Here is a 26797-nt window from a genome sequence, read left to right on the forward strand (position 1 = left end):
AATTATCAAATTAGGAATTTCATTCTGAATATCAATTTGTATGAGTTTCATCACACAATTCCAACCTTTTACCGCTACTTCACAAATTCATGACATTCTTGGCTTCTCCGTTGATCCACTTTAGCCAAATTGCTCTAATACCAGCTGTAAGATCCCTGATCCCACTGCGTAACGAATTCTGGGGTGCTAGCAGCAGAAGTAGCACTTCTTGCGCAGGGCAGGGTCCCACACTCAGGGCCTCGCCCACAGATATGCAGACAAGAGACTAATACATCGGTTCTTCCAAAACCGAACTCGAAAAAACTTCCCTTGCCCAGAAAGCACGAGCGATTCCTCCAAGATAACTTTTCTCTAATATAGTCAAAAGCCTTAACTAACTGAACTGATCTGACCGAGCCCGTAAGTCCCATAGTCAGATCAAGGGAAAGATTGCACTTGGATCATAGAAACCAACGCTTTTTTCTCTAACGTAGTCAAAAGCCTTAATTAACTGAACTGATTTGACCGAACCCGTAAGTCCCATAGTCAGATCAAGGGAAAGATTGCACTTGGATCATAGAGACCAACGCTTTTTTCCTCATTGAGAGGCACAGCCGTTGATTCTTTTCCATAGAACAATTTTTATCCGAGATTTACTTCATTTATCGTACCAACAAAAATTTAGTCTCATTGTAGGGATCCATCAGTCCACCTAACCCCATCCAGTCCCATGGGATCCAATTAGGAATTTGGTTAGGTTTTGTCCCGGGTACCAGGGAAAAGAGTTCCCAGGCCTCCTAGCCAGAAATTCATGCAAACTTAAAACTAGTCACACCACTTACACACCCAATATGAAATTGCCTTTTTCACAGAATCAGCATCTTCTAAAAACAATCTTTTAATAAAACCATTGTGTCACTGATCATAATCGTCAAAATCTTCGGTTGAATCCTTATTTCCAATCTTCGGTGTACCTATGGCATCATTGGCAACCAGAATGCTCACCACCTGTCCACTCAAGGGCCTTTTCGATAGTTCCTAGCTCATAGTAGCCGGCAATATATTCACATATCAAAATGGAATCTCCGTTGAAGATCAACAAGATCAACCAGCAGATCCATATAAAAGAGCCATGGACTCATCCGTTGTTTGAGGACCAGCAAGGTCAATCAACCAAATCCATGCCCGAATTCAGAAAACAACTCTTACTCCTTGTTTCAATATCTTCCACGATGCACGTGTGGGTATCCTCGATGACCCAGAGCCCGAGCACCGTATGGTCAGTACCCTCTAGGATCCTTCGCAAGTGACCTAGCGCTTCACTCATAAGCCGCTTCCTTGGTCCCTCATCCACCGTACCGGCGGAAGCTCACCATTTAAATCGAACCGAGGCTGGTCAAGACCTCGGTCGACCTTGCTACTACGTGAGACGTCCTCCGTTGACTCTCCATCAGCAGTTGCAACTTTAATAGAATAGGTCTCCACGACCTCATTCACAAGACGGTCAAAATGCTTCCCCAGCATTCTTGACATAAAACAGTAATTTAAAAACAGATTTCACATACAAATATAGTTCCAACAATATTTCCATCTTTTCTCATCACTCCACATCCTTTCACATTAGTCCCCATCTTTTCTCATCTTCCCACAAATTTTTTTTTCTTCATCGATCCCTATCACATCGATCCCACATCAATTAATATCCAATCGCATCATCCACACATCAATCCACATCATCCATACATCCATCCACATCATCCACATCAATCCACATCATCCATACATCCATCCACACATCCATCCACATCATCCATACATCCATCCACATCATCCATACATCCATCCACATTATCCACACATCCATCCACATCTTCCATACATCCATCCACATCAATCCACACGTCAATCCACATCAATCCACACTTATTTCATAAGTATTCCCATTCTCATCTAATCACATCTTTTTCTATCTCATCACTTATTTTCTCATTTATCCTCATCAGATCTCATCCACTTGCATCTAACCATACATCTCATCACTTCACATACATTAACATCTTTTTCTATCTCATCACTTATTTTCTCATTTATCCTCATCAGATCTCATCCACTTGCATCTAACCATACATCTCATCACTTCACATACATTAACATCTATCCAGTTTACATCACATCTTATCACATCTATTTCACATCACATTCCATTCATTCACATCCCGATTCACATGCTAACACATTCATTCACGTCCCTTATCGTTCATTCACATCTCGATTCACATCACATCACATCCCTTATCATTCATTCACATCCCGATTCACATGCTATCACATTCATTCACATCCCGATTCACATGCTATCACATTCATTCACATCCTATATCATTCATTCACATCCCGATTCACATGCTAACACATTCATTCACATCTCGATTAATATGCTAACACATTCATTCACATCCTATATCATTCATTCACATCCTGATTCACATGCTAACACATTCATTCACATCCTATATCATTCATTCACATCCCGATTCACATGACATCACATCTCATCTATTCATTCATATTTATCTGATTCACATCATATCTCATCACATCTATTTACCTCTCATTCTCATCACTTCTATTCTCATCACATCCATTCTCTATTCATTCTCATCTATCTGATTCATATCACATCTATTTATAGAATGTAAGAGAATTCTTATTTTTGATATAAAGATTCTTTAGGCATCTATTTATGCATAAGAAAAGCCTGAGGACAAGGTTTTCACCAGGTTAAAGAATGTTTTTGTGCCCAGCTTTGCACGTAGTGGTGACAGATGGAGCCCTGTGGCCCAACTACATAGCATCAAACAAAAGGAAGATGAGTCTATGAGAGACTATGTCTTTCGCCTGAAACACTTAAATTCAAGATGCAAACTTTGGGAAAGATTGACGATGATCAATTGTTACCTTATTTCAAGAGAGGGATTAGAGACCATAAGATGCATGATTACCTGGTACTAGCCCGGTCAGCTACTCTTCATGCATGCTGCAAATTGGCAAATTGAATATGAAGATAACATGTTAGAATTGTTGCATCCCGAGGATGTTAGAACGTCTACAGCAACCACGACTTTGCATGTCTCAAGTCACCCAAGAAATTGGAACTCGAAGCAAGCAAGTCGGACATATGACTGTGGATGAGCTCAGCAATGCCATATTGGAGAAATTAAAGGTCAGGGAAGGAAGAGAGACGTCGGGTCATGGGCACCTTTACCCCTGCAGGGAATTAGTGTGGTGCTCCATGTGCAAACTAAATCATACCACCACCGAATGTCCACACTTAAGGGCAAGACCATTACTGTATTATGCGCATTGTGTTAAATTGGGTAATCATGACACGTCAATGTGTAGATTTGAGAAGAGAACCTTTACAATGCTATGGCTGCGGTGGGCCGCGTCGAGTAGTTGAATGCCCAAAGAGGAATATGAATCATACACACCAACCACAACAAGTGGCGACCACGCCCAATGAGATGCCAGTGCTCACATGCACTAAATGTGGAATTGATCATTTGATCAAAGATTGTCCCTACCAAGCAAGTGGTTCCACTTCTACTACTAATCAGGCCACCATTTGTACCATTAGTGTGCAATCTGGGAAGATCACACTGCTCAATGTCCTAACACGAGCTCAAGCTCAATCAGGAGACAAGGGAAAGAACCGGGCGAATGCAACTATTTCCACATCTGGTCACGGAGAAGAGTGAAGAAATTAGGAAAGGGGGACACACGGGTTACAGTCCAAGACGGATCCGAAGAAGATACGATTGATACTGGATCCACACAATCAAAGGAAGAAGGGGGTCAAGGGATCAACCTTGGAGGCTTAGACCAGGGAAAGCAAGGAGAACAACCCAACAACCCCAAAGGGGGTTGGTGAGTATCCCAATGCTGTCTCGACGAAGAAATAAGGAAGCTAGAAGATGCCAAAGTCTTAGTTGAAGAGTACTAACAACTCATGAAACTAAGTCAAGGGACATTCGAGTAAGGGATACCATCTATCCATGAGATGAACTACCCCAGAATAGGGTCTTAAACATGCCAACCCCAATTCCGAAAGGAACTGAAGAGGACTCCCAAACAAACACAATGACTAGAATGTTTGAGGAAAATGAGTTGGGGAAATCTATTCATTCCTTTCCCTTGGAAGAGTACGAGACCCCTCGATGGGAAGAACACTTATATCAAAGGAACCCACGGATATAGGAAGCCTCGCGCCTGTACTATCCACACTGATCCAAATGACCTTGGGGCAACTGTTATGCAATTCACCCACCTTATGGTGGACAGATGTAAAAGAATGGGTCGAGGGAGGACTAAGGCCAGCTGATAATATTAATGAGGCTCTGCCACCCTTGGCAAAAAGATCCTTGAAGCATACAAAGGAAACATGAGTCGTTAAAATACTAGTTAACCAACTGGGACACCACTATGAGAGTGACGACACGAACGCTACCATTCTGATTCATCATAATGGATACCAAGCATTGGATATCTTGGATGGTAGGGCACGCGTCAGCATCATTATCAAATGTTTCTGGGAAAACTGGGGGAAACCTAATTTAAAAAGAGTAGATCTAATCGTTAAGATGGCTGATGGAACATCTTCGAGACCCATCGGGCTCTTGGAAAATGTCAAGTTCAGACTTTTTACGTTTCGCTATCATCATACATTTGTGGTCATGGACTTCCTACGCCAACCTGATACATATGACATAATATTGGGATGACCCTTCATGAGAGAATCCAAATTGGTGCTTGATTGGGTCTTGGACCATGTATATGTACGCAGGAGGGACTCACAAATCTTGAAGATTGATCTAAGAGCATGGAAAGCACACCCCATGGAAGGGCAATTGTCCGATATAATGACTCGGTCACAAACGGAGCGAGCCACATCCTTACAAATATGCCGACCTATAGATAAGGAGACCAAGGATGAGGAGGAAACTAGAATGTATGCATCATTTCCCCCCACCCACAAAGGATTAAACAAATTCATATTATGCATCTTGGAAACCAGAAGCTTTTAGAGGGACCAACACTACCCCAGCCACAAGAAGAAGGGCAAAAAAAAAAAGTTCCTTTGGCTCAAAAGCTAACACAACAAGGCCCTTACTTGAGGAATGTGTGAGGTACCATTATCAATAGTAGGGGAGGTGCCGAGACACAAGGGGAAAGTCTCATTCCAATATCATTCCCTAGAGTGCCTACTATTCTTGGAGAAACGCAAAGTAAAATGATATAAAAGATATACATGATAAGTGTGTAGTAGAGTGCAAGTAGATAGACCTTCTGGAAGCTCAAGCCATGACAATGGTGCACAAGGGGAGAGAGAGAGAGAGAGAGAGAGAGAGAGAGAGAGAGAGAGAGAGAGAGAGAGGATCACAATTGAGAGATATTTCATAATACAATGATGAATGAATTATGATAATACTTAAACCATGTACATTGCTTTTATAGGTATCAAGTCTCTTTTTTGACCTAGACCTTAATAAGGGCTATTCACACCCTAATAAGGGGGTGTTCACGTCAATGGACACACTACTAGAATACCCAACAAAATGCCTTGGGAGTGATGGAGGAAAATTTTGGATAGGCTTTAATAGTCTATGTACCCTAACACTAGCAAAGAAACAAGACATGGTCTCCCATTTCAAACTCATAGGCTAGTAACCATGGCCCAGAGTCTAGTGATCATGGCTCAAAACACTCAGAGGCATGGTCTTTGTGAAAGATTCAAAAGTCACATCCTACCTCAAGAAGGGTAAAGAGGGAATGATGGAAAATTACAAAAAGGGTAGAGGGAATGATGGAAAATTACAAAAAGAATAGATTTTGGAAGACATCCTAGGTGAATCCTAGGTGAAGAACCCATTTTGGGGGGCATTCTAGGCAGAGAACCCACGAATACAAAATATTCAAATTTTGTGGGACCTCTCAAGAAAATAACCCATTAACATAATAGGAATTAGAAGAACATTTAAAAGTTTAGAAAAACTCCCCACGCTAGTGCAATGTCGATGAAGATATTCTTTCAACATCGTTGCCAAAGTGATGGACTTAGGCTATCTTTTTAGGGCGGCCAAGGCAGAGAACCTCTGTATGCACAAATTGAAAGTAGTATTTTCTTAATGTAGAAGCTTTAATTTGATGTTAGAGGCTTAATGTTGAAAAAACCCCCAAATCCTTGTAGGCATTGGATCTCCATTTTGATGAATTTCTCCATATTAGAGAAAAGCCCCAAAGTTCTCAAGTTGTAGAATCCTAATTTCCTATTCAATTTGTAAAATCCTCAAATCTCTTAAGGATTGTAAAACCATATTTATATTAACTAATAAACTTGCAAATGGTGGGAATCATGGGTCGAATACTAGCCCCTTGAATTAGACTATGCTAGGGACAGCTTCTATGTTGTGCATTGTTTTGCTTACTTAGGTTGTTAGATCGATATTGATTTGGGATTTTTGTTGACCTCCTATGCTTGTGTATAGGGCTAAGGACTGCCTTCAGCCACCACCACCAATGGTATCAACCTTGCTTGTTGCAAGAGAATTATGAGATGATGGTAGCTCAGTTCAAACAAAAAATAGCAAGGCTAAATGGAAGAAAATGTGGGTTTGATGGTGAGGCAATAAACACAATGCAAAAATCCTAAAAATGTAAAAAACCCTAAAATTGTAGATGTGGTTCATTCTAGCTATGATACCATATTAGCATTCAAACATATACAGGTATGGAGGATGAAAGATATCCATGATACATGTGTAGAAGTAGAGTGCAAGTAGAGAGATAAGATGAAAGCTCAATCTATGACAATGGTACATGAGGAGGAGAGAGAGAGAGAGAGAGAGAGAGAGAGAGAGAGAGAGAGAGAGAGAGAGAGAGAGAGAGAGAGAGGGAGGGAGGGAGGGAGGGAGGGAGGGAGGGAGGGAGGGAGCACAATGGAGAGAAATTTCACAACACAATGATGAATAAATTATAATAATAATTCAACCATGTACATTGATTTTATAGGCATCCAACCTCATCTTTTTAACCTAGACCTTAATAAGAGTTTTTCACACCCTAAGGGGGTGTTCACACCAATGGACACACTCCTAGACTTTGAAATACCCAATGGAAACACTACTAAACCTTAATAAGAGCTATTCACACCCTAAGGGAGTGTTCACACCAATGGACACACTACTAGACTCTGAAATACCCAACAACCATTAGCTTAGACCAATATGTACCCATAGCAACAAAAATTATAGCATGCTTTCAAATATAATCAATGCATCTCTTTGTGCAAAATTTATGAAAATTATGATAAGAGAACCAAGACTGGGGGGAAGTCACTTTGCCACATGATATCACAAAGAGGGTGATAATTAAGGAAGATGACATCCGATATAAGAAATATAGCTGCCCTCGATAGCCACACACATCGTGTGGAGACTACATGGAGAAGAAAGACTTGCTTTTAACACCATGCTCAAGGAAAGAGTGTTTATAAACAATAATGGGGTGGAGTACACTAATGTAAAAGAGAGGGTAGATGAGTTGACTAGAAGAGCGATATCCATGATTATGTAGATTAAACTAGTGGATAGGTACAACAGGACTGATCTCCACAAACTACAAAAAATTCATGTGAACTTGAAGGACAACTGGGCAAACTATCTACATAAGGAACTCTACACTTATTTACCTAGGTTCAACAGGATTGATCTCCATAAATTGTAGAAAATTCATATGAACTTGAAGGATGACTAGGAAAACCATATACATAAGGAGATATACACTTATTTACCACAACATTAAAATAAAGTAGTCAATTCATACCTCCTCACCAAAGTTCTCTTAGCCACATTACAGGAATACTACTCACAGAAGAGGAAGTACTTATATAGCTGACAAAAGTAACCCAGGACGATACCTTGGAAGACTTGGAGAAAGCAGATGTACTTATTACCATTACAAAGGAAATCTTGGTAGCTGTGGACTAAGAGAAAGACAAGGGATTGGGGATGAAGAAGACATAAATCAAGCCATATTCTTGAGAAGCCAAAATAGAACAAGAGGGAAGTACAAGAGAACTTGCCTCCCTCCCCATGTATGGTTTCTAAAATTGATCCACTGATAGAGATTACATTCATGATCTTCAGAGTCAACCTCAAGCCATGCCACTTGTCAGGCCTCCATACGGTACAAGAGCCAAAGCCTCTCTTGTTCCACATTGAATAATTACATAGAGTAGTGAAAGTTCAAGAAAAAACCCAAGTGGAGTTGGCATAGCTATATAAAAAGAAGGGGAAGAGAAGAAGGCAAAAAGAAGAAGGAGGCACTATAAGAAGAAATCCCACCAGTAGAAAAGGGATTACCAGAAGTCACTTCTTTTCCAAAAAATTTCAAAGACTCAGCCCTGACTATTAGCTGACAAGGCTAGGCCTTTAAAGAAGCATGATGAGATTGAAGACAGAGATAATAAAAAGCTTATATCTAAGTATCATATGGTCACAAGAAGGTAGTTTCTCACTCACAATTAGTCACATTACATATGCCCTTTTGGATCCCATTAAAAAAATATAAGGCCAGCAATGAGAGCACTTGGATTTTAGATCCATGTAGCATGGATCTTTTTTGTCAGAGCGGCCCCCATAAATTCGAGCTCAAAAAAGAGGAATAAAATATATTAGCATAAAAATCAAAAAATAGAAGAATGTCAAGCCTGAATACCACCTACCAAATTTTAAAAACAATGTATGTCAGAGGCCATACTAATTGAAAACTAGTCTAGAGACTAGAAGAAACTTGAGTTTTAGTTGTGTTTGAGAAAAATCCAAAAATATTTTCACTTTCTCTACAATTTGAACTTTGTTCTTTTTGTTTTCCTGCCTCTCCAGTGTGTCACTCATTTCTTCCATATCTACTTCATCTCTTCTTCTTCTCTTACAGAAATTTACAGTATGTTTCTTCTCTCAGCCTCTTTTCTCTTCCATCTTAATAGTCTAGTAAACTTCTTTAAAATATGTTTACTAATCATGATGTCTTTGTAATTTTATTTTGTTATGGAACCTTATTAACCAATGATGTTATTTGTGAAAACTTACAGGGTTATTTGTCAACTCGACTACAAAGAAAACTAAGTGCAAGGTATGGTTCATAATATTTTTTTAAGTTTTATTTTAGTTATTTAGATTGTTAAACCCATCAAAATGGTAATAATTTTATGTTCTCCCTTTGTAGATGAGCTTTGTAGATGAGCTCTAGGAGAAAACATGTCTTCAACATTGAAAGTGTTCAAGAAGTTATACTACATCACGAGAGACCCAACACTCGAAGAGCATTCAAATTAAAACAAAAAGACATTGGTGATCCTAAATAAGCATTGGAAAGGTAAGATCTTGGAGTTCTGCAAGGCAGCCAAATGGTGCAATAGAGGTCCTTGTGCAGCAAGGACATAATGCTACATCACCAACGATCAAAGTATAAGATCTAAGATAAAATTTAAGATTCAGTAAGTAGTCTTTGTCTAATGCACAAGGACATAGAGGTCCTTGTGTGTTTAATGCACAAGGACATAATGCTACATCACCACAACGATCAAACTATAAGATCTAAGATAAAAATCAAGATTCAGTATAAGTAGTCTTTGTTTCTTGCATTCAATAGCTAATTGTTTTGTGCTCTATAGCTAAGCATTAAAATTTCTTACAGCTTTGTCCATCAAATATACAGGAGCAGTAGAATGCAGAGTGCATCAGTGGAGGAATCAATGTCTTCCATATAGAGATAAGCATATTGCTATATGACAACCTACCCATCCATTTAGTAACATACGGAATCTTCTTTTACAATTATATGTATGTTTTGGCTAATGCAAATGATAGATTGGAGTCTATCCCACTATCATATAGAGATAGGCACATTGCTATATGACAAACCACCCATCCATTTAGTAACACATGGAATCTTCTTTTTACAATTTCATGTATGTTTTGGCTAATGCAAACGATAATGTTGGTAGATTGGAGTCTATCCCACTACCACCATTATCTAGCTAAGAATGGGTTTGTTCTTGCACAAACATCATTGTAGCATGTAAGAATAAGATAAAAATAGATATACATGTAGCAATGAAACCATCAGCAAGTTATAAGGACGTCCATCTTGTTGAGAAATGTGATGCCAAAGCGCACAAGGAAGACATAGGGAGTGAGTTGAGTAAGCCAAACAAGAGCAATGTCTAGCATGAAGCTACATGAGCAAAGGGATTTATCCTAAATTGATGTACAAGTCTAAGAATGTACTTCCTCATATAAAAGAGGACTATTTCAAGAAATGAAAACATATCATTTGCACACATCTCAAGCCTCTTTATGAGTACAAGTATTAATCTTGTAACTTAATTGTGCTTGAGTCTACATACGTATCATCATCATGAGTAAACCTAGATTAAATCTACCTTAGATTAATCATATTTAATTAGTATAAGATTAGGCTTGATTAGGTAGATATTTTCCTAGGAGGAGAGCTTGATCCATAGTTTCAACATGGTATCAAAGCTTACGTCTAGCTCTCCTACCTTAGGTCTAGTGTATTAGCATGATTAGGGTTATGATTGTTTAGGGTTCTTAGGTCTAGTGTATTAGCATGATTAGGGTTATGATTGTTTAGGGTTCTCGTGAGATGAGAGTCTCTTGCATTTTTTAACCAGGACTACTTATCTATGGTAGTCTCTTCTTCTTGTCTTGTCATCATGTTTTGTTTTTTATTTTATCATTATTTTCTCTTCGTGACTTCGCTTTACGAGAAGCCTCCTGTTTGGGCATAATAGAGAAGAGAGAAAGAGACTTAGTACTCTTTGAAGCATCAACACAAAGCAGGCATCTCAGCCTATAGCAATAGACAGTAGAAGACATGAATGGTAGAAGTTCGTCTTCGTCATCGAAAGAAAATTAGGAGAAGGAAGTAGCATTTCAAGCAGTTCTCCATAATCAAAGTAGGTGGTGCGCATCAAGAAGGTAAGCAAAAAGACCAGTGGTCTATGTGAACAAATTAACAGCATCTTCGTGAGCTGAAACAAGCACCGTGAGCAGCATTGGCCGTCTATGAGCAACACTGTGAGAGTAGACACCATTGCCAGGTACCAAGCCACCAGCAAGCGCAAGCAAAGAGGGAGGTGCTCCATCATCGGACGCACAGCAAATTGACGAAAGCAAATCGAAGGTCGCCACAAATCGGTACAGTTATCCACTGCAATGCAGTCACGAATCATGCAAATATTATTTATTTATTTTTTTCAAAGACAGAACCTGAAGTATTTAACCTTATTCTATCCTTTTTAAGAGGTGGTTCACACGTAAGACTGGAGCTCAAAAATGTCATCGTCTTTGGTTATGCCACCAACATGTGGTTTAGGCATCATCATCAACTTAGACATCACTATATTCTACCAAATGTTTTGTGTCTAACCATGAGTCGAATGTGATTATAATCAAAGCAGCCAAATGAGCACGCTAGTGTATGTCTATAAGAAAAAGAATAAAACAATCTTTGTATAAACACCGCAACTAAATGAGTATGCGAGTATGCATGTGCAAACATCAAAGAATTTATCAAAGAGCAAGGAGACCTTAAGCCAACAGCAACACTAAAGAAGCAATCAACCACTACCCTAACCTATATCATATGTTGTAAAGGCCACCAAATAAGTAGACGAATTTGTATATTTTGAGCACACTCGACCACCAAAGAGTAGCTAAAGTAACACCCTAGGCGAGTGAAAATCAACTCGACCATCTCTAAAAGTAACCACTCAACTAGAAAGTAACCAAACCAAAGAGTCTCTGAGTTACCCAGCCAAGTAAAAAAATGAGAGTAACTAAGCCAAAGAGTCTCTGAGTTACCCAGCCAAGTAAAAAAAATGAGAGGAAGTGAAAATTTATTGTAACCAACATTCAACCACCTTGAGTAACGCAAAGATTTGACACCAAAGAGGAGTGTTGAGAAATGTGGTGCCAAAGAACACAAGGAAGAGATAAGGAGTGAGCTAAGTAAGCCAAACAAGAGCAATGTCTAGCTTGAAGTCACATGAGCAAAGGGATTCATCCCCACACTGATGTACAAGACCAAGGATGTCCCTTTTCTTATAAAAAGAAACCATTTCAAGAAATGAAAACATCACTTACATACATCTCAAGCCTCATTATGAGTACGAGTCTTAATCTTGTAACCTAATTGTACTTAAGTCTATTGCACATACTCATCATCATGAATAAACTTAGATTATATCCATCTTATATTAATCATATTTAATTAGTATAAAATTAAGCTTAATTAAATAAATATTTTGTTAGTAAGAAAGCTTGATCCATAATTTCAACACATCTAAGTTAGTTTATATCATTTAACGTCTTTACATAGATGTTTGCATCATGTAAGGATATCAAGAAAATAAAGATAACATATCAAGTGAGATCACTTGATAATGATTGGATGAACTAACTTTTGAGAGAGATGGAATATAAAGAGAACCTTGGTTAAAGATGCCATTGAATGTAAAGTAATAATGTTACATTCAAGTAAAATCAGAACATAATAAAAAAATTTGTTAGAGTGACAATCGTTTATTTTTAGCATTGGTTGTTTCTCTGACTAAGTATTGCATTGAGAGCCAAATATTATGCATGTGATTTCGTCACAGAAGATGGCGACTACTATGAAGAAACATCTAACAAAGCTTGGATCAAGACATGCGTGATGAAAGTCACTCTTCCCCATCATAAATGTTGTAATCCAATCATAAGATCGCGACCTGTTAGTAGTCATTCCAAATCATTACAACATTGGCGAAAGCATTAGAAGAGAATTAGACTACAAAGTTTCCAAATCACTATAACATTGGCAAAAGCACTAGGTGCATAATGTTACCAAAAGACTAGAAAAATAAAATTACTATAGCACGATAAGAGTCCAACTATTAGACATGATGACCCCTATCACATTATAGTGGACTTAATTTCAGACCTTTTTTCTCTAAAAAGAAAGAGTTTGAACCAATAGAAAAAGAACCTTAAGAAAATAAAATCATTACAATACGATAAGAATCCAACAATTAGACATAGCGACCCCTATCGCATTGTAATAATTTGGCAAAGTTTCCAAATCACTACAATGCAATAAAGGTCGAACAATCGGACATAACAACCCTTATTGACATTGTAGTGACTTGACAAAGTTTGCTAAATCACTACAATGCAATAAGGATCCAACAACTGGACATCACAACTCCTATTACGTTGTGATTTGGCAAAGTTTTCAAATCACTACAACACTAACACAAGCATTAGGAAAAAATAAGACTCCAAAGTTTCGAAATCACTACAACACTAACAGAAGCATTAGGTGCATAATATTAGAAACAACACTAACGAAAGCATTAGATAAGAATTAGACTTAATTTCTAATCTTTTTCTCTAGAGGCAATAAGAGTTTGGACCAACAACAAGAAGAGAGCCCTAGAAAAACAAAATCACTACGACATAATAAATATCCAACAATTGTACATGACGACTCCTATCGTGTTGTAATGAATTGGCAAAGTTTGCCAATTCACTACATCGTGATAAAGGTCTAACAATTGGACATGATGGCTATATCGCGTTGTAGTGATTTGGCAAAGATTCCAAATCACTACAACACTAGTGGAAGCATTAAGAGAATTAGATTCCAAAGTTTCCAAATCTTACAATATTGACAAAAGCATTAGATGTGTAATGTTGCCAAAAGACTAGGAAAACAAAATCACTACAATGCGATAAGGGTTCAACGATTGGACATGACAACCCTTATCGCATTTTAGTGATTTGGCAAAGTTTTCAAATCACTACAACATTAATAGAAGCATTCGGAAAAAATTGGACTCAATTTCGAGCTTTTTTTCTCTAAAGAGAAAGTTCGAACCAAAAGGAAGAAAAGCCCTAATAAAACAAAATCATTAGAATGCGAAAGGGTCCAATAATTAGATATGACAATCCCTATCGTGTTGTAGTGATTTGGCAAAGTTTCTATGGTTAGCACTAAAATGTTGATTTTGATTCTGTAAGCACATGCATACATATGCTTGGGGCATATCCATGGGCTTCTGAGAGAACAAACACTGCACAAGTCCAACTAAAGAGCCAATTACACAACCAAACAATGCACATATGGAACAAGCCTTGAATGCTTACAAAAAATGCCAGATCTTCCAGCATGCAAAAAAAAAAAGGGGGGCAAACAAATCTTCATGCATATCCCTCATGTTCTAATAAGCATCTTACTGAGTTGCACATTCTGATCCACAAGGCAATAGTACATCAAATAAAGTTCCTCAGACACTAAGAAAACAAATGCTTGCTTTCTGCCACAATGCAGTGGCAGCTTTTGCCAACTTCACATTCAGCAATGCAACTTGGTGCACACGTCTCACATGCCTTTTCCAAGATATCTCATATACTCTCTCAGACAGGGCTTAGCTTGATGTCTTCTCACCTCACCTGTATACTAGCTCCTAAGATTGAGCATGAAGCTCCACCCAAGTGTACAATATCACATTTCATAGCTAACAAGGTCCATCTCTACAGCACATCCCCATTCACATAGCCAACATTGAATCCTGCCGCCGGGCATGCTCTGGTATAAGTTTCTGAAGGAGGTCAGGTGTTGCACCTTTCAACTCTGCATAGGCCAACAAAGATAGCAACCCAGAGCATGTGACTTCAAAAGATAAAAGGGCAAATGCGTGAAACAGACCATTAAAGCCAGCGATTTTGTGACTCACCTTGAGGCTTAAAATTGAAGAGAGGAGGGAGGGGCCTCCCAGTTGGCAGCCGCGTATTAGGATCACGAAGCTCATCAAAAAAGGGATGCACACATGCTTCAAGCTATAAGAGAAAATGCTGGGTTTGTCAGTAGCTGCTACACAGTCAAAACATAAGGATGCAGATGAAAATTTCAAAAACTGACAGATCCCTTACAGCCGTATATCTAAGGCTGGGTGAATACTGAAGCAGTCTAGAAACGAGATCCACGGCTTCGGGCGAAGTCCGTTTCGGAAATACCTAAGTAGAAAACAGAACCTTTGGCTGTTATAATGATAAGGGAAGGCTCCAAACACATCCATAGATATGCAATGGCTAGCTGCAAACCTTGTGCCAAGGATGTGCTTTGATTTGTGGAAACTTGTAGTCAGTATAATTTGGATTCATGCATTTTATCTCCTCCCTTGTAGGAGTACCTAGAACCTGCAACCAGTTAAAGTTAAAGTGCTCAAGCCTAAATGCCAAGTAGCAAAAGTAGGAGATAACAGATGGCATGACAGGCAAGCCAAGGTTCAAACAGTGTCAAGCCATTGACTCTACCATGTGCACCTGATAACACACTTACAATTGAAATTGCCACCCACCTTGATGATTTCCACGAGTTGATCGACTCCACTTTCTCCTGGGAAAAGCGGCTGCCACCACCAAAATTCATGTTAGTGCACTCCGGCACCACACCCGTTCACATGACCTACCCAGGTCAGTGCATTGAAGCTCAAAATTCTACCTTGCAAGCAGCTCAGCAGTACCTGCCCAAGAAGAAGCTCAGCCAAGACACAACCTAGAGACCAAATATCAATTGATGTGGAGTAATGCACAGCTCCAAAGATGAGCTCTGGAGCACGATAGTAGCGAGAGCATATGTACGCAATGTTCTGTTCCCCCTTTACCTGCAATATATGATTTAGAAGCCAGACTTGGCAAGTGGAGAGATGAGAACCTGGAAGACTGTATGCAATAGTTACGTGTACTTACCAACATTTTGGCACTACCAAAGTCACAGAGTTTCAGCTGATGAATGTGTGGATTAACCTGAAATAGTGGTTATTGTGAGTTATATTGTAAGGAACCAACCAAAGAACAACAGCCTCAAACTAAGACTTCGGCATTCAAATCTCAAGCACAATAAAAAGCTTACCAAAAGATTCTGTGGTTTTATGTCTCGATGGCATACACCATGACCACCGTGAATGTAAGCCAGAGCTCGACAAATCTACATACATGCAAACAACCCATCATACATCCAACGACCTTGTGCTTTCTTGAGGCCATAAGTGCTCTTACGGCCTTTTTCAATCTCAGATGATTTAAAAGACCTTCCAACGGCTCATACTACCTCACACAAGAGCTATTGTTGAGTTCTTTCATGCTCATGTGAGTTCATATGGGATCAAAAGAGCTCTTGCAGTCTCATAAGACCTCATTGGGAGCTCTTTTGAGTGACATATGACCTCATAGAGCTAGCTCTTTTGAGTGACATATGACCTCATAGAGCTATTTTTAAGTTCTTATGAACTCATATGAGTACATCTTGAGCTCTCTTCAGGCCATAAAAGCTTATAGGACCTCATACATCCTCAAACAGAGCTCTTCTAGCCTCATTAGACCTGATAAGAGCTCTTTTGAGTGTCATATGAGATCTTGTGCTATCTTATGTACATGATCCAAGCATGTGAGTACTTATGAAGCCATAAGAGGCTATTTAAATTTTTTCGGACGTATGCCCTGTTTCAATAATTCAACTCCTGACATCATATACCTGATACGTGTACAACTTGACATAAATAAGGGGCATCCGTTGATTAGCCCGGCTGTAATGCTTTGCAACCCGATAGACGGTTTCAGGTACATACTCCAGCACCAAATTGAGATATAGCTCATCCTTCTCGGTGTTTGAATAGAAGCAATGCCTGAGAGTCACTATGTTGGGGTGATCAAGCATTTGCATGATTTGCAGCTCACGGTTTTTGTAGCGCTTGTCTTGTAAGACTTTCTTGATGGCAACCACTTCACCTGTCTCGAGACACTTTGCCTACATTAACACAGATCTCTTAAGTCAGCACATGTTGCACAATCAACACACCATTACCAGAACTACAACCTAAGAAGCTAGCTCTGTGAGTTTCCTTTTGTGTCACAGTGGAGCTATCAAGGGAGACTTACTTGAAAGACGATTCCAAAAGATCCAGTGCCAACAACGCGTTCAGCCATGTAGCTGATGGTCTGCAAATCACCAAGATGAGAGTTGAATGACAATTGCACATGCCTTATAGTGCTATAATAAATCAATGAATATAGCGCAGTTGGAACAAATAAAGCAGTTTGGCAGATTTGAAGGAAAATTTAGCCCTACATAATATAGGAATGCATCCAATCATGCCTACATGGCCTTAAGGGCATCACCCCATCCCAAATTCAGAGGATTTACACATCTACCCTGATAATCAGACAACAGGCTGGGGCTGATCAAACATGGATGAGTTTCAGGTAGTATTGCCCATCCATCTCAAGCCTTGCACACCCATCCAAAATGTATATATATATATATACCTAGATGAATCCAGGAACATGCCCAAATTCACCTTATAACGTACAATTTACAACCTCATGGTACTCATCCCACAAGACAATAAACCATCAACTCCATAATGCATAGTATGGACTAGATACTATGACATCCCCACTAACGTCAGCAGTGCCCAATAGTGGGTGTAGAACTTGGTATCATTATATGCTCCCACACACACACACCCCCCACGCGCACACACAGCATACATTCATACAAAATTCATTTCTCTACAGGGAAAACAATACCCACTCCCTTCAACTCCAAAGCAAACTCCCTGGGAGAAATTACCTGCTTTGATTGCCCATTTGAACCTGCCACCGTTGTAACAATAATGTGGCCCGTTTCTGTACCATTGCCATCAACAAGAGTTGGTCCCACTTCCTACAAGAACCAGGAAAGAGGGAAAAGCTTCTCACAAACATCACCAGAAATCGAATCATACAAAACCAGCATGGCATATGGCTTCTTGTCGAAAAACCATGTCCTATACACACACCTTATCATTGCCATTGTCATCCGCCCTGTCATCGTGCAGCTTCATCTCATGCATCTCCTTGGGAAGCTGATCCACTCCACTGCTTCCTGTATTAAACATGCTTGTGCTTGCCATAATAGGCTCTACCCTAACAGATCCCATCTGCTGCTGTTTCAAATCTTCAGTTGTGTCTAGAGATTCTTTAGGCAAATATGGATCACTTGAAACATCTTCCTGTTCTACCTTGGCCTTTTTTGTACCAGCATCTCCAACCTGAATCTATAATGTGAGCGTAGACAGGTATGAGATTGAGTTGCACTAGACATTTACCCATCAAGGACTCCATCCAAGGCATGATCAAACCATGATATACATGTTATTTGGGCCTCTTAGCTATTGTAGTAAATATCATGCTTGACAGAGGTGCTTCTATGTTAATACAGAAGCAATGCCCTGAAAGCAAGCTAAGAGGTATCGACAGGGGAAGAGCACCCGTGAAAACTGTGCACCCTGTGAAGTGTAGAGGAAGACCAAAATGATGTTGGGAATTCGATTGCAGAGAGTAAACTCTCAGCAAGAGCAGCTTACAAGCTACTCCTCAAGACCCAACAGCAAAGCCAGTAGAATATCACTCTAGAGAAATAGGGGAAAGGGTGTATACCCAACCACCAAAACTGTGTGATTCCATGCCAAAGGGAAATGGTTAAGGATTTGGGCACAGGGCCCATCAGTGGAGAGTGTGAGGTTTTAATGTCAGAGACACATTGACACAGGAGAAAAATTACCTTGAAGATAACAGAGACAACTCAACACAAGGGAGTGCTTTGTTTCCATTCCAAAGCCATAGAATAAAGGTCAATTCGAAGACTTTAGCGAGGGGGATTAGTGATATGCAGATGCCGGGCTTTGAATCTTGGACCTGCACGTTGGCAGGCCGAGGATTGCCAATCGAGTTAAAGCTCACACGCAAGAATAGAGGAGACAAATTCTCACAAAGTTTGATTAGGACATAAATGTGAGTACCTGACAAGGAGAGGAGCACAGAATAAAGGTCACTCAGCCTAATTTAGAGTGTAACGCAGAGTAAAAGTCACTCAAAGAACCTTTGGACGTCATATACAGTGTAATACTCCCAACTCAAACTAAAACCCAGCAACATATAGCGTGTAATGATAATCACTATCAAGGTAGGGAACTCCACAGTAAAAGGAGCACATTATCGGGCCATTATGAGATGGTAAAGGCGATGTTCAATGTAGTTAAAAGGCTTTAGAAACATAGAAGTAAAGGTCGCTCACATAGTCAAATCACATGAAGGCAGTAGAAGTAATCCGCATGGTGGTTTAGGAACACAGGGTAGTTTAGAAACCCTATTAGCATGCAGAGAATTGAAGGTGAGGTCACTCTTACTGGTTCGGAAACTGAAGAACGGCCTGATGCAAAACTCTTCAATCTTCGCATCACATGCATGGCAGCCAGAAATTCTTACTTAGCTGCAGCAGTTGCAAAAGCCCGCCTTCTTCCATCCCTCATTTAGAGCTCCTTAAAAGAACACTGTTACACAGACGCCCAATTTGCAGCTGTTAGCAGTGCGCAGATCTCGCCCATTGTTGAAAGGGATGGATAGAACCCACCAAACTCGTGATTTGGGTGGACCAAATTGAGAGATGGGAAAAACGCAGAAATAACCTGCTTGAGTGGAGAAATGGGTGCCCACAACACCAAAAAATACCCTGATTGCTCAGCCGAGCACCCAAAACGCAGAGAAAACCTGATTGTTTAAGTGCGCAAACCCTGCTCAGCAGATAAGGCCGCCCAAAACACGAAAAACCCTAATTGATTCAGCAGAGATGGCACCCAAAAACCCCAAAACTGTAAGCACAACAGGAACCCTAATTTCTCCAACAGAAAAGCACAAAGAAATTGGCGCCCAAAACACAAAAAAAGGCTAATAATGTTCTCTTTTCACGCTGGTATTGGGTAGCTTTACCTTCTAAAATTCTTCCTGCAAAGACCAAAAGTGAACAAGGAGACCTCAAGCTGAGAAAGGACCCTCAAAAGCGGAGCTGTTTTTGAAATGAACACACACAAGGGTAAACGTCCAACCTGCCCAGCCAGTAAACTTCTCTCACTTCACCGGCCATAGCCGGTTCCTCGCCTCAGACAGGCCCCTAAAGTTTGGGAGAGTTACACGTGCCGAGCTCTTATACGATATCAGGCCAATTCTTATCTGTAACACGTGTCAGTCAAAGCGAGAATCAACTTTGCATTTTGGAATTTAGTGGTGGCTTTTTTGATAAATTATTTTAATTTTCTCAAGTTTTGAACTTTGAAATTCTGTTCCTAGGTTTATAAATTATGCCCCCCTTGAATTTAATGAGCGGTGTAGGACTGTCGGTTTCGCCTTTCAAACTGTTACAACTCTACCCAGGCCAGGTGTACTTGAGTTGTCTCCCTATGTGGCCGGAAAAAACTTTTAAATTTAAATTTTATAGGTGAAAATATATTCCCATCTCAAAAAAATTGCAAGTACTTTTTGAGTATTTTACAAGTATTATTACTGCAAACACTTAAAAATCACTAGTTTTTAAACCTTCGGTCTCAAAATTATAGGAATTTCTTACTTTTTGACGGTGCAGTTATGCTATACTTGGGTTTTTTTTTCAATGCCCCAATTGGGAGCGTGTCTTATGAAAGTAGTGGACACTACGCGCGGTGCTGCAGTGGCCTGCACACTGCCCTCTTGGTACTACACTGCACCATGTGGCACGTGGCTAGAGGAGCTCTGAGACACCTGCCACTTGGTAGTTATTCGAACTAGTGGCATGACTCGTCTACGACGGGCAAGAGTATTCTAGCATGCATAAAAACACAGACTCATCCTCGGGGGGAGTAGAGATAGGCCTTATTTTTGAAGCCCATTTTGGGCCTCATGGACCTCAACTTGGAAACCTTTATATATGAACACACCATGCTTGCCATATATATCCATGTGAAGCTCCTAAAGCACTTACTTCTCTTTTAATAAAGCACCAAACTTGGCATAAATATACATCTAGCATTCCAACTCATTTATATTTACCTGAAGCACAAAAACTACATGAAAAGCAAGTTTTTATACGGCAAAATACCAGTTCTCTCTAATAGTTCGATCATTAGAGATGATGTTGCTAGTGTGCCTCACCTGTCTCTGACGAGTAAAAGATGGGCACATCTGATAGGTAGGCATCTCTCTCTCTCTCTCTCTCTCTCTCTCTCTCTTGCAGAAAGAAAATAACCCACCTCTTAACCCACGCACATTGCTGCGCCCAACAAAAACTTGAAGAGTATCTATTTGCCACACTATTACATGTGCGAAAACATACATACATACATATGTACGTACAATAAATATATACACACATAAGATGTGTGTGTGTATGTGTGATTATACATACACACATATGCATTTCCATTGTTGTGAGTGTGTATATATACCTACATGCATAAATATCAATACATATGTACACTAAATACAGAATATGCTTACATATATATTCAGTTTATATCCCTTACGAATGCATGCATGTTTGATATATGTGTGTGAGTGTGTATGTATGTATGCATGTGGGTTGTATGTAGGTATATACATATGTATGTAACAATTTGGTGTGTGGGAAAACAAACATACATACATACATATGTATGAGTATACATACACAGGCAACTATTACAAATCCAACTCACACCAATGTTGGAGTCTCATGGACCAAATTCAGCTTGATGACTTATGCTAAGGCTATAAAATCTCTCTCTCTCTCTCTCGTGTTAGCGTAGTGGTTATGCATCATGCTCTCTCTCCCCACCCTCTCTCTCTCTCTCTCTCTCTCTCTCTCTCTCTCTCAAATATACTTTGTGTGTCCAACGCTTCTACAACAAAGTACATTTAAAACCTTACACTACACAACTTTTTAAAATCGTCCACTTTGACATAGCTCAACATGACAATTGTAGCTTACTATGGGTAGATGTGTGCATGCAATTGATATCTCTATTAGCCTTGTCCCTCACTGTTGCCCCTCTCTCTCTCTCTCTCTCACACACACACACACAAACCAATCTATTTGTATATCATTCGACTGTTCAAATCATTTTTTTAAATTCAAATTCTTTTGTACATACACAATCATGAACAAACCATTCAACATTACTAAAAAAAACATACAAAAATACTCTAGAACAATTTAAGAGCTTAAAATTAATGTTAATGTTACCACTCCGTTCATCAAGATTTAGAGATAACATTCTAAACACGAAGGTCCTCAATCACTCCTGCTCGTGCAAGCACGCACAAACACACACACACAATATAGATCTCTGTATGCAACCAGAGAGAGAGAGAGAGAGAGAGAGAGAGAGAGAGAGAGAGAGAGAGAGATGGGCTTCTTACCTTCCACTCCAAGCACCTCCACACAAAAGAGAGAGAGATATATATATTACCTCCATCTGTCAGCCTTCCTAGTAGCTCTTTCACCTTCTCCATCTCTTTCTTTACTTGCTCACCTCCTCAAAGAACACCCTAACGGTGCCCTTGCTAAGCACCATGAGTGCAGTCCGAGAGAATATATCCATATGATCTTTTGCATGAAGACCAACACATGAAGGTCCGTCCACTTTGGGAAGAGACATCTCAGCAATATTCTATTTTCTAGCAAGCATTGTCTAGCAATATTATCCTAGTTTGTTGGCTACTCCTATGCTTCCACATTCGGGTCACTACATTTAACGAAAGAGCCTCACAAACAACAATATAGAATATATAAGCAAATCTTCATCACATCAATTCATATCCCTTTTCTTTTCTCATAAACCTTGAAATTCATCCCCATAATATGATCGTATATATGTACAACAACCATGAATTGAAATTCATCCCCATAATATGATCATATATATGTACAACAACCATGAAATGAAATTTAGCCCCTTCTCTCCCTGAACCCAAGGGTCCGCCTCTCTGTTATGTACACATTATATGTGCATATACTAGGAGGCTAACCCACATTAGGCTTGTGAGCATGGGAGCATGGGAACAAGCTCTAGTGGAGCATGGGTTAGGACTAACCTTAAGGGTTAAGGTTAGGGTCAGGCATCCAAGGGTCACACATGGGAAATGGAGAGTCAAGAGTCACTTGAGGGCCCTCCTATATAATAGGGACATGGGACACACTCAAGGGATGTTCTCTTTGTGTAGAGGATTGTATCTACATTCTTGCCATTTCACTATAGAGCTGAGTGTTGTTGTATTGGAGTTATACCTCTTGGTGGTATGGGACACTAAGGTTAAGGTATGTGGTACTCCATTATATTTCATGTGTGCAACCCTTGGGCTCGGGGGTGGTTGGGTGTGGTAGAGTTTATGTCTGATTTATGCATGTTTAAGCATGTTAATTATCTAGAGAGATCTTAGGGTTTTAACAGTGGTATCAGAGCAATCTCTAGCTAATTGTTGTTGCTTCTACTTTCTTATTCCAATTTTTTGACATTTTTTTTAAAAGTAAATTTTTATATTTACTAAATAAAATGTTATTTTATTGGTTTATTTTGGTGATTTTGCACGTGGATCGTCGATATGGCGATTGGAACGCGTGTTACTACTACTCAATGGACGAATTGACGTTGATGTGGGGAATTCCGTGAGTTTAATGATATTTTTTCCTATTTTTTATGGTTTAAAATAAGCATTAATGGAAATTCTTACCAAATTCCACATATTTTATTGTGGATATTGTTGGTAGAATGGATTCCCTAAATTTCTAAAAATTTTAGGAAATTTTTCCTAATTTTTTAGAAAATTTTTGAGCATTTTTATGGTAAAAAATATATTTTTAATGCATTTTGCGGGTTTTCCGCGGGCATGTTTTCGATTCTGAATTTTTTATCTTCCATTTCTCTCTGGTGCGTGGGAACGTATTTAATAAGATAATTTAAATAAATATTAATCATAATTAAATACTAATTATGATTAATACATGATTAATTAATCTAAATCATCTTTCTCTAATCTCTAACAACAGAGAAGAGAAGAGAAGAGAAGGAGATGGTAGAGAGAGGTGGTATGGGAGATGGTAGAGAGAAGAGAAGAGAGAGGAGAGGTATCTCTCCCTCTCTCTGGATTTTGGCGCACAGACAACAGACCGGGGGGGCTGCGCAGCCGGCGGGCGAATTTCGCCCCCCCCGCCCCCCTTATAAAATTTTTTTTAAGCTTTTAAATCAAAAGCTTATAAGCTTTTTTAAAAAAATTGAAAAAAGATATATATATTTTTTCAAGTTATTTTCATTTGGAAAAGCTTGAAAAAAGGAAAAAAAATCCTTAAAAAATATATTATTTTTCTGAAAATTGTATTCTTTCTTCTGGAATTTTTTTTTTCTTCCCTTGGACTTTTTGGCTTTCCGCATTCTCGGAAAATCTTTTGACTTTTCGAATTCCGGAAAAAAACTTTTGACCTTTCATATTCCGATTTTTTTTATCTTTTCATTTTCCCAAAACTTTTGGCTTTCCGTATTTCGGGAAAACCATTGGAATTCTGAAATTTTTTGACCGTTCGTATTCTAATGCGTTCGGGGTTGATTAAAAATTTCAAAAAAATTCTTAAAAATTAGTGGCAAATTAAACAAAGGTTATTTTAAATTTTGAGAAAATGTGGGGTTGGTGTTTGGCATGTGGTGTGTCCATTCGGGCGCCTGTTGACCATTCAAATTCCTTTAAAAATATATTTTTGACCCAAAAATTTAGAAAATCCATTTAAATTATAAATTTTCATTGGATTTGAGAATTGTCGGGCGGAATTGGAAATTTCGTGAACGATGGGATTCTCAGGAAAAATTTCGTGAACGATGGGATTCTTAGGAAAAATTAGGAAATTTCTAGAATTTTTTTAGAAATCCTAGAAATTGGTATTTTTTTTAAAAAAATATCAATGGTATTTTGGCAAATTTCCTTGCTAAATTTTTTTTGGAAAACTATAGGTTTGGAATGCCATAAGATGGGTTTTTATGGTTTTCAAAATTAACATATTTTGAGGCCCTATAAAATTAGGAAAATTTAGAAAAAAATCATGGTAATTCTTTTTTCTCGAGAATTCTTATTTTCGAGGGATATTTGGTGTTATAGTGGCTGAAGATGCTATTCACGCTGCTCAGGTTTTTCATAAGACAATGGTTGGCGCGCCAATTCATCAAAACCAGCGTCAAATGAAAAGAAACCCACTTTCACTTATTCAAACAGTGGATAAAAAAGGAAATTGGTTTTCACACCAAAACCAAAAAATGGTGACAATGCCAGCAAAAAACCAAAGTTTGTGAGTAGGGAAAAACTCACATGCTTTAAGTGCAAAGAGAAAGGGCATACAAAGAAATTTTATCCTTTGAATGAAGCTACAACAACTTCGGCGCCTGTTCAAAAGGCAGCACCGAAAAAGTTTATTCCAAGGAAATTTATTCATATTACAGAACTTCAAGGTAAATTCTCTGAAGTTAATGTTTCGCATCTTAAAGGAACCCAATGTTCAGATTGTACTTTCAATAAAGATGTTTATGGTCCAAACGAATTATTTTGTGTTTATGGATCAGTAAAAGGACATCAGGTTCATATTTTGTTTGATCCTGGTAGTACTCACAATTTTATTGACAATATTGTGGTACAAAAGATGAAGCTGGAAACCATGCAGAATGATCACATGTACAAGGTCAGGATGGCTGGAGGACAAGTCCAATTTTGGGACAAGAAGGTGTCAAAATTACCATTAGACATCCAATTGTACTCAGATAGGCCATAGCAAAAATAAGAATTTTTCTATCGATTGGGTCAAACATTTGATGTCTTTTCATCACAATGGAAGCCTTGTAACTCTTAAAGAAAACATTGTTGTACCCAAGGAAACTTTTATCAATGAGCTGGAATTAATGGAAGATATTTTTAACTATGAACTTTTCCAATTGGTTATGGATCCAGTGTCTTTGTATATTCATTTTGATGCAAACACTGTTTCTTTAGATATTTGGGAAAGTAAAGTATTAAGTTCCATTAAAAGCGAATTTCAGGATGTATTTCCTGATGAATTGCCTCATGGATTACCTCCTAAACGAGAGGTGGACCATAAAATAGAGCTAGTACCAGGGACAGAACCTGTTAGTATTCCTCCGTATCGGCTTAGCCAATCTGAGGAGGATGAGGTAGCCAAACAACTAGCTGAATATTTGAGGATGGGTCAAATTAGACCAAGTAAGTCTCCTTGGGGTGCACCAGTTCTCCTGGTTAAGAAAAAGGATCAAGGTACCTAGAGGACGTGCATTGATTATAAACGTCTTAACAAGGTTACAATTAAAAATAGATACCCATTACCTAGATCAGATGATCTTATTGATAGGTTATGCTTCGTGCATATGTCTCTGGAAAACCATCAAATTGGGAAAAGTATCTTCCCCACTGATGGAATTTGCCTATAACAGTTCTAAACAGACGGCTACAAGTTTTAGTCCGTTCATGCTTATGTATGGATATCAACCCAGAGCACCTATTGATGTTGGTCTTAAGGACATTGAGCTTGATGCATCGAGGGATTTCTTGCGTGATATGCAGGGAAATGCTGATCAAATCTCGGGATTCTATCCACCAGTGCTCAGGATAGAGCACGGTTTTATTCTGACAGAGGACGCTCATCTCGATCTTTTGAACCAGGAGCGTTGGTTTATTTAAAAGTTCCTAAAGACTAACTTTATCAACGGGAAAATACTTGAAATTATCTCCTAGATATTGTGGTCCATTTCGAGTTATTCGTCGAATTGGCACGGTTGCGTATGAGCTAAAACTGCCTCCACATGTTAGAGTTC

The 26797-nt window shown here is 39.0% G+C and overlaps 1 protein-coding gene across 2 annotated transcripts; it reads right to left on the bottom strand.

Annotated features, from left to right (window-relative positions):
- Positions 1 to 14186: 14186 nt before the first annotated feature.
- Positions 14187 to 20021, bottom strand: LOC147620760 (shaggy-related protein kinase epsilon-like). Of its 2 annotated transcripts, XM_086825033.1 has the most exons (15): positions 19917 to 20021; positions 19616 to 19720; positions 19337 to 19480; positions 17948 to 18205; positions 17740 to 17832; positions 17046 to 17105; positions 16642 to 16914; positions 16021 to 16095; positions 15858 to 15914; positions 15632 to 15772; positions 15467 to 15517; positions 15210 to 15305; positions 15039 to 15122; positions 14843 to 14945; positions 14187 to 14739 (listed from the first exon to the last, which is right to left on the bottom strand). In XM_086825033.1, the coding sequence occupies exons 3-15, from the start codon at positions 19394 to 19396 to the stop codon at positions 14657 to 14659; spliced, it is 1434 nt and encodes a 477-aa protein (XP_086681159.1). In that variant the 5' UTR covers positions 19397 to 19480; positions 19616 to 19720; positions 19917 to 20021; the 3' UTR covers positions 14187 to 14656. The 2 variants fall into 2 exon arrangements, with proteins under 2 accessions (XP_086681159.1, XP_086681158.1); XM_086825032.1 differs by lacking the exon at positions 19917 to 20021 and having other exon boundaries at positions 19616 to 19886.
- Between the last annotated feature and the right edge of the window lie 6776 nt (positions 20022 to 26797).

This window comes from Cibotium barometz, chromosome 31 (genome assembly GCF_041138505.1).
Source record: "Cibotium barometz isolate CiBa-2024 chromosome 31, ASM4113850v1, whole genome shotgun sequence".
NCBI classification, from domain to species: Eukaryota; Viridiplantae; Streptophyta; class Polypodiopsida; order Cyatheales; family Cibotiaceae; genus Cibotium; species Cibotium barometz.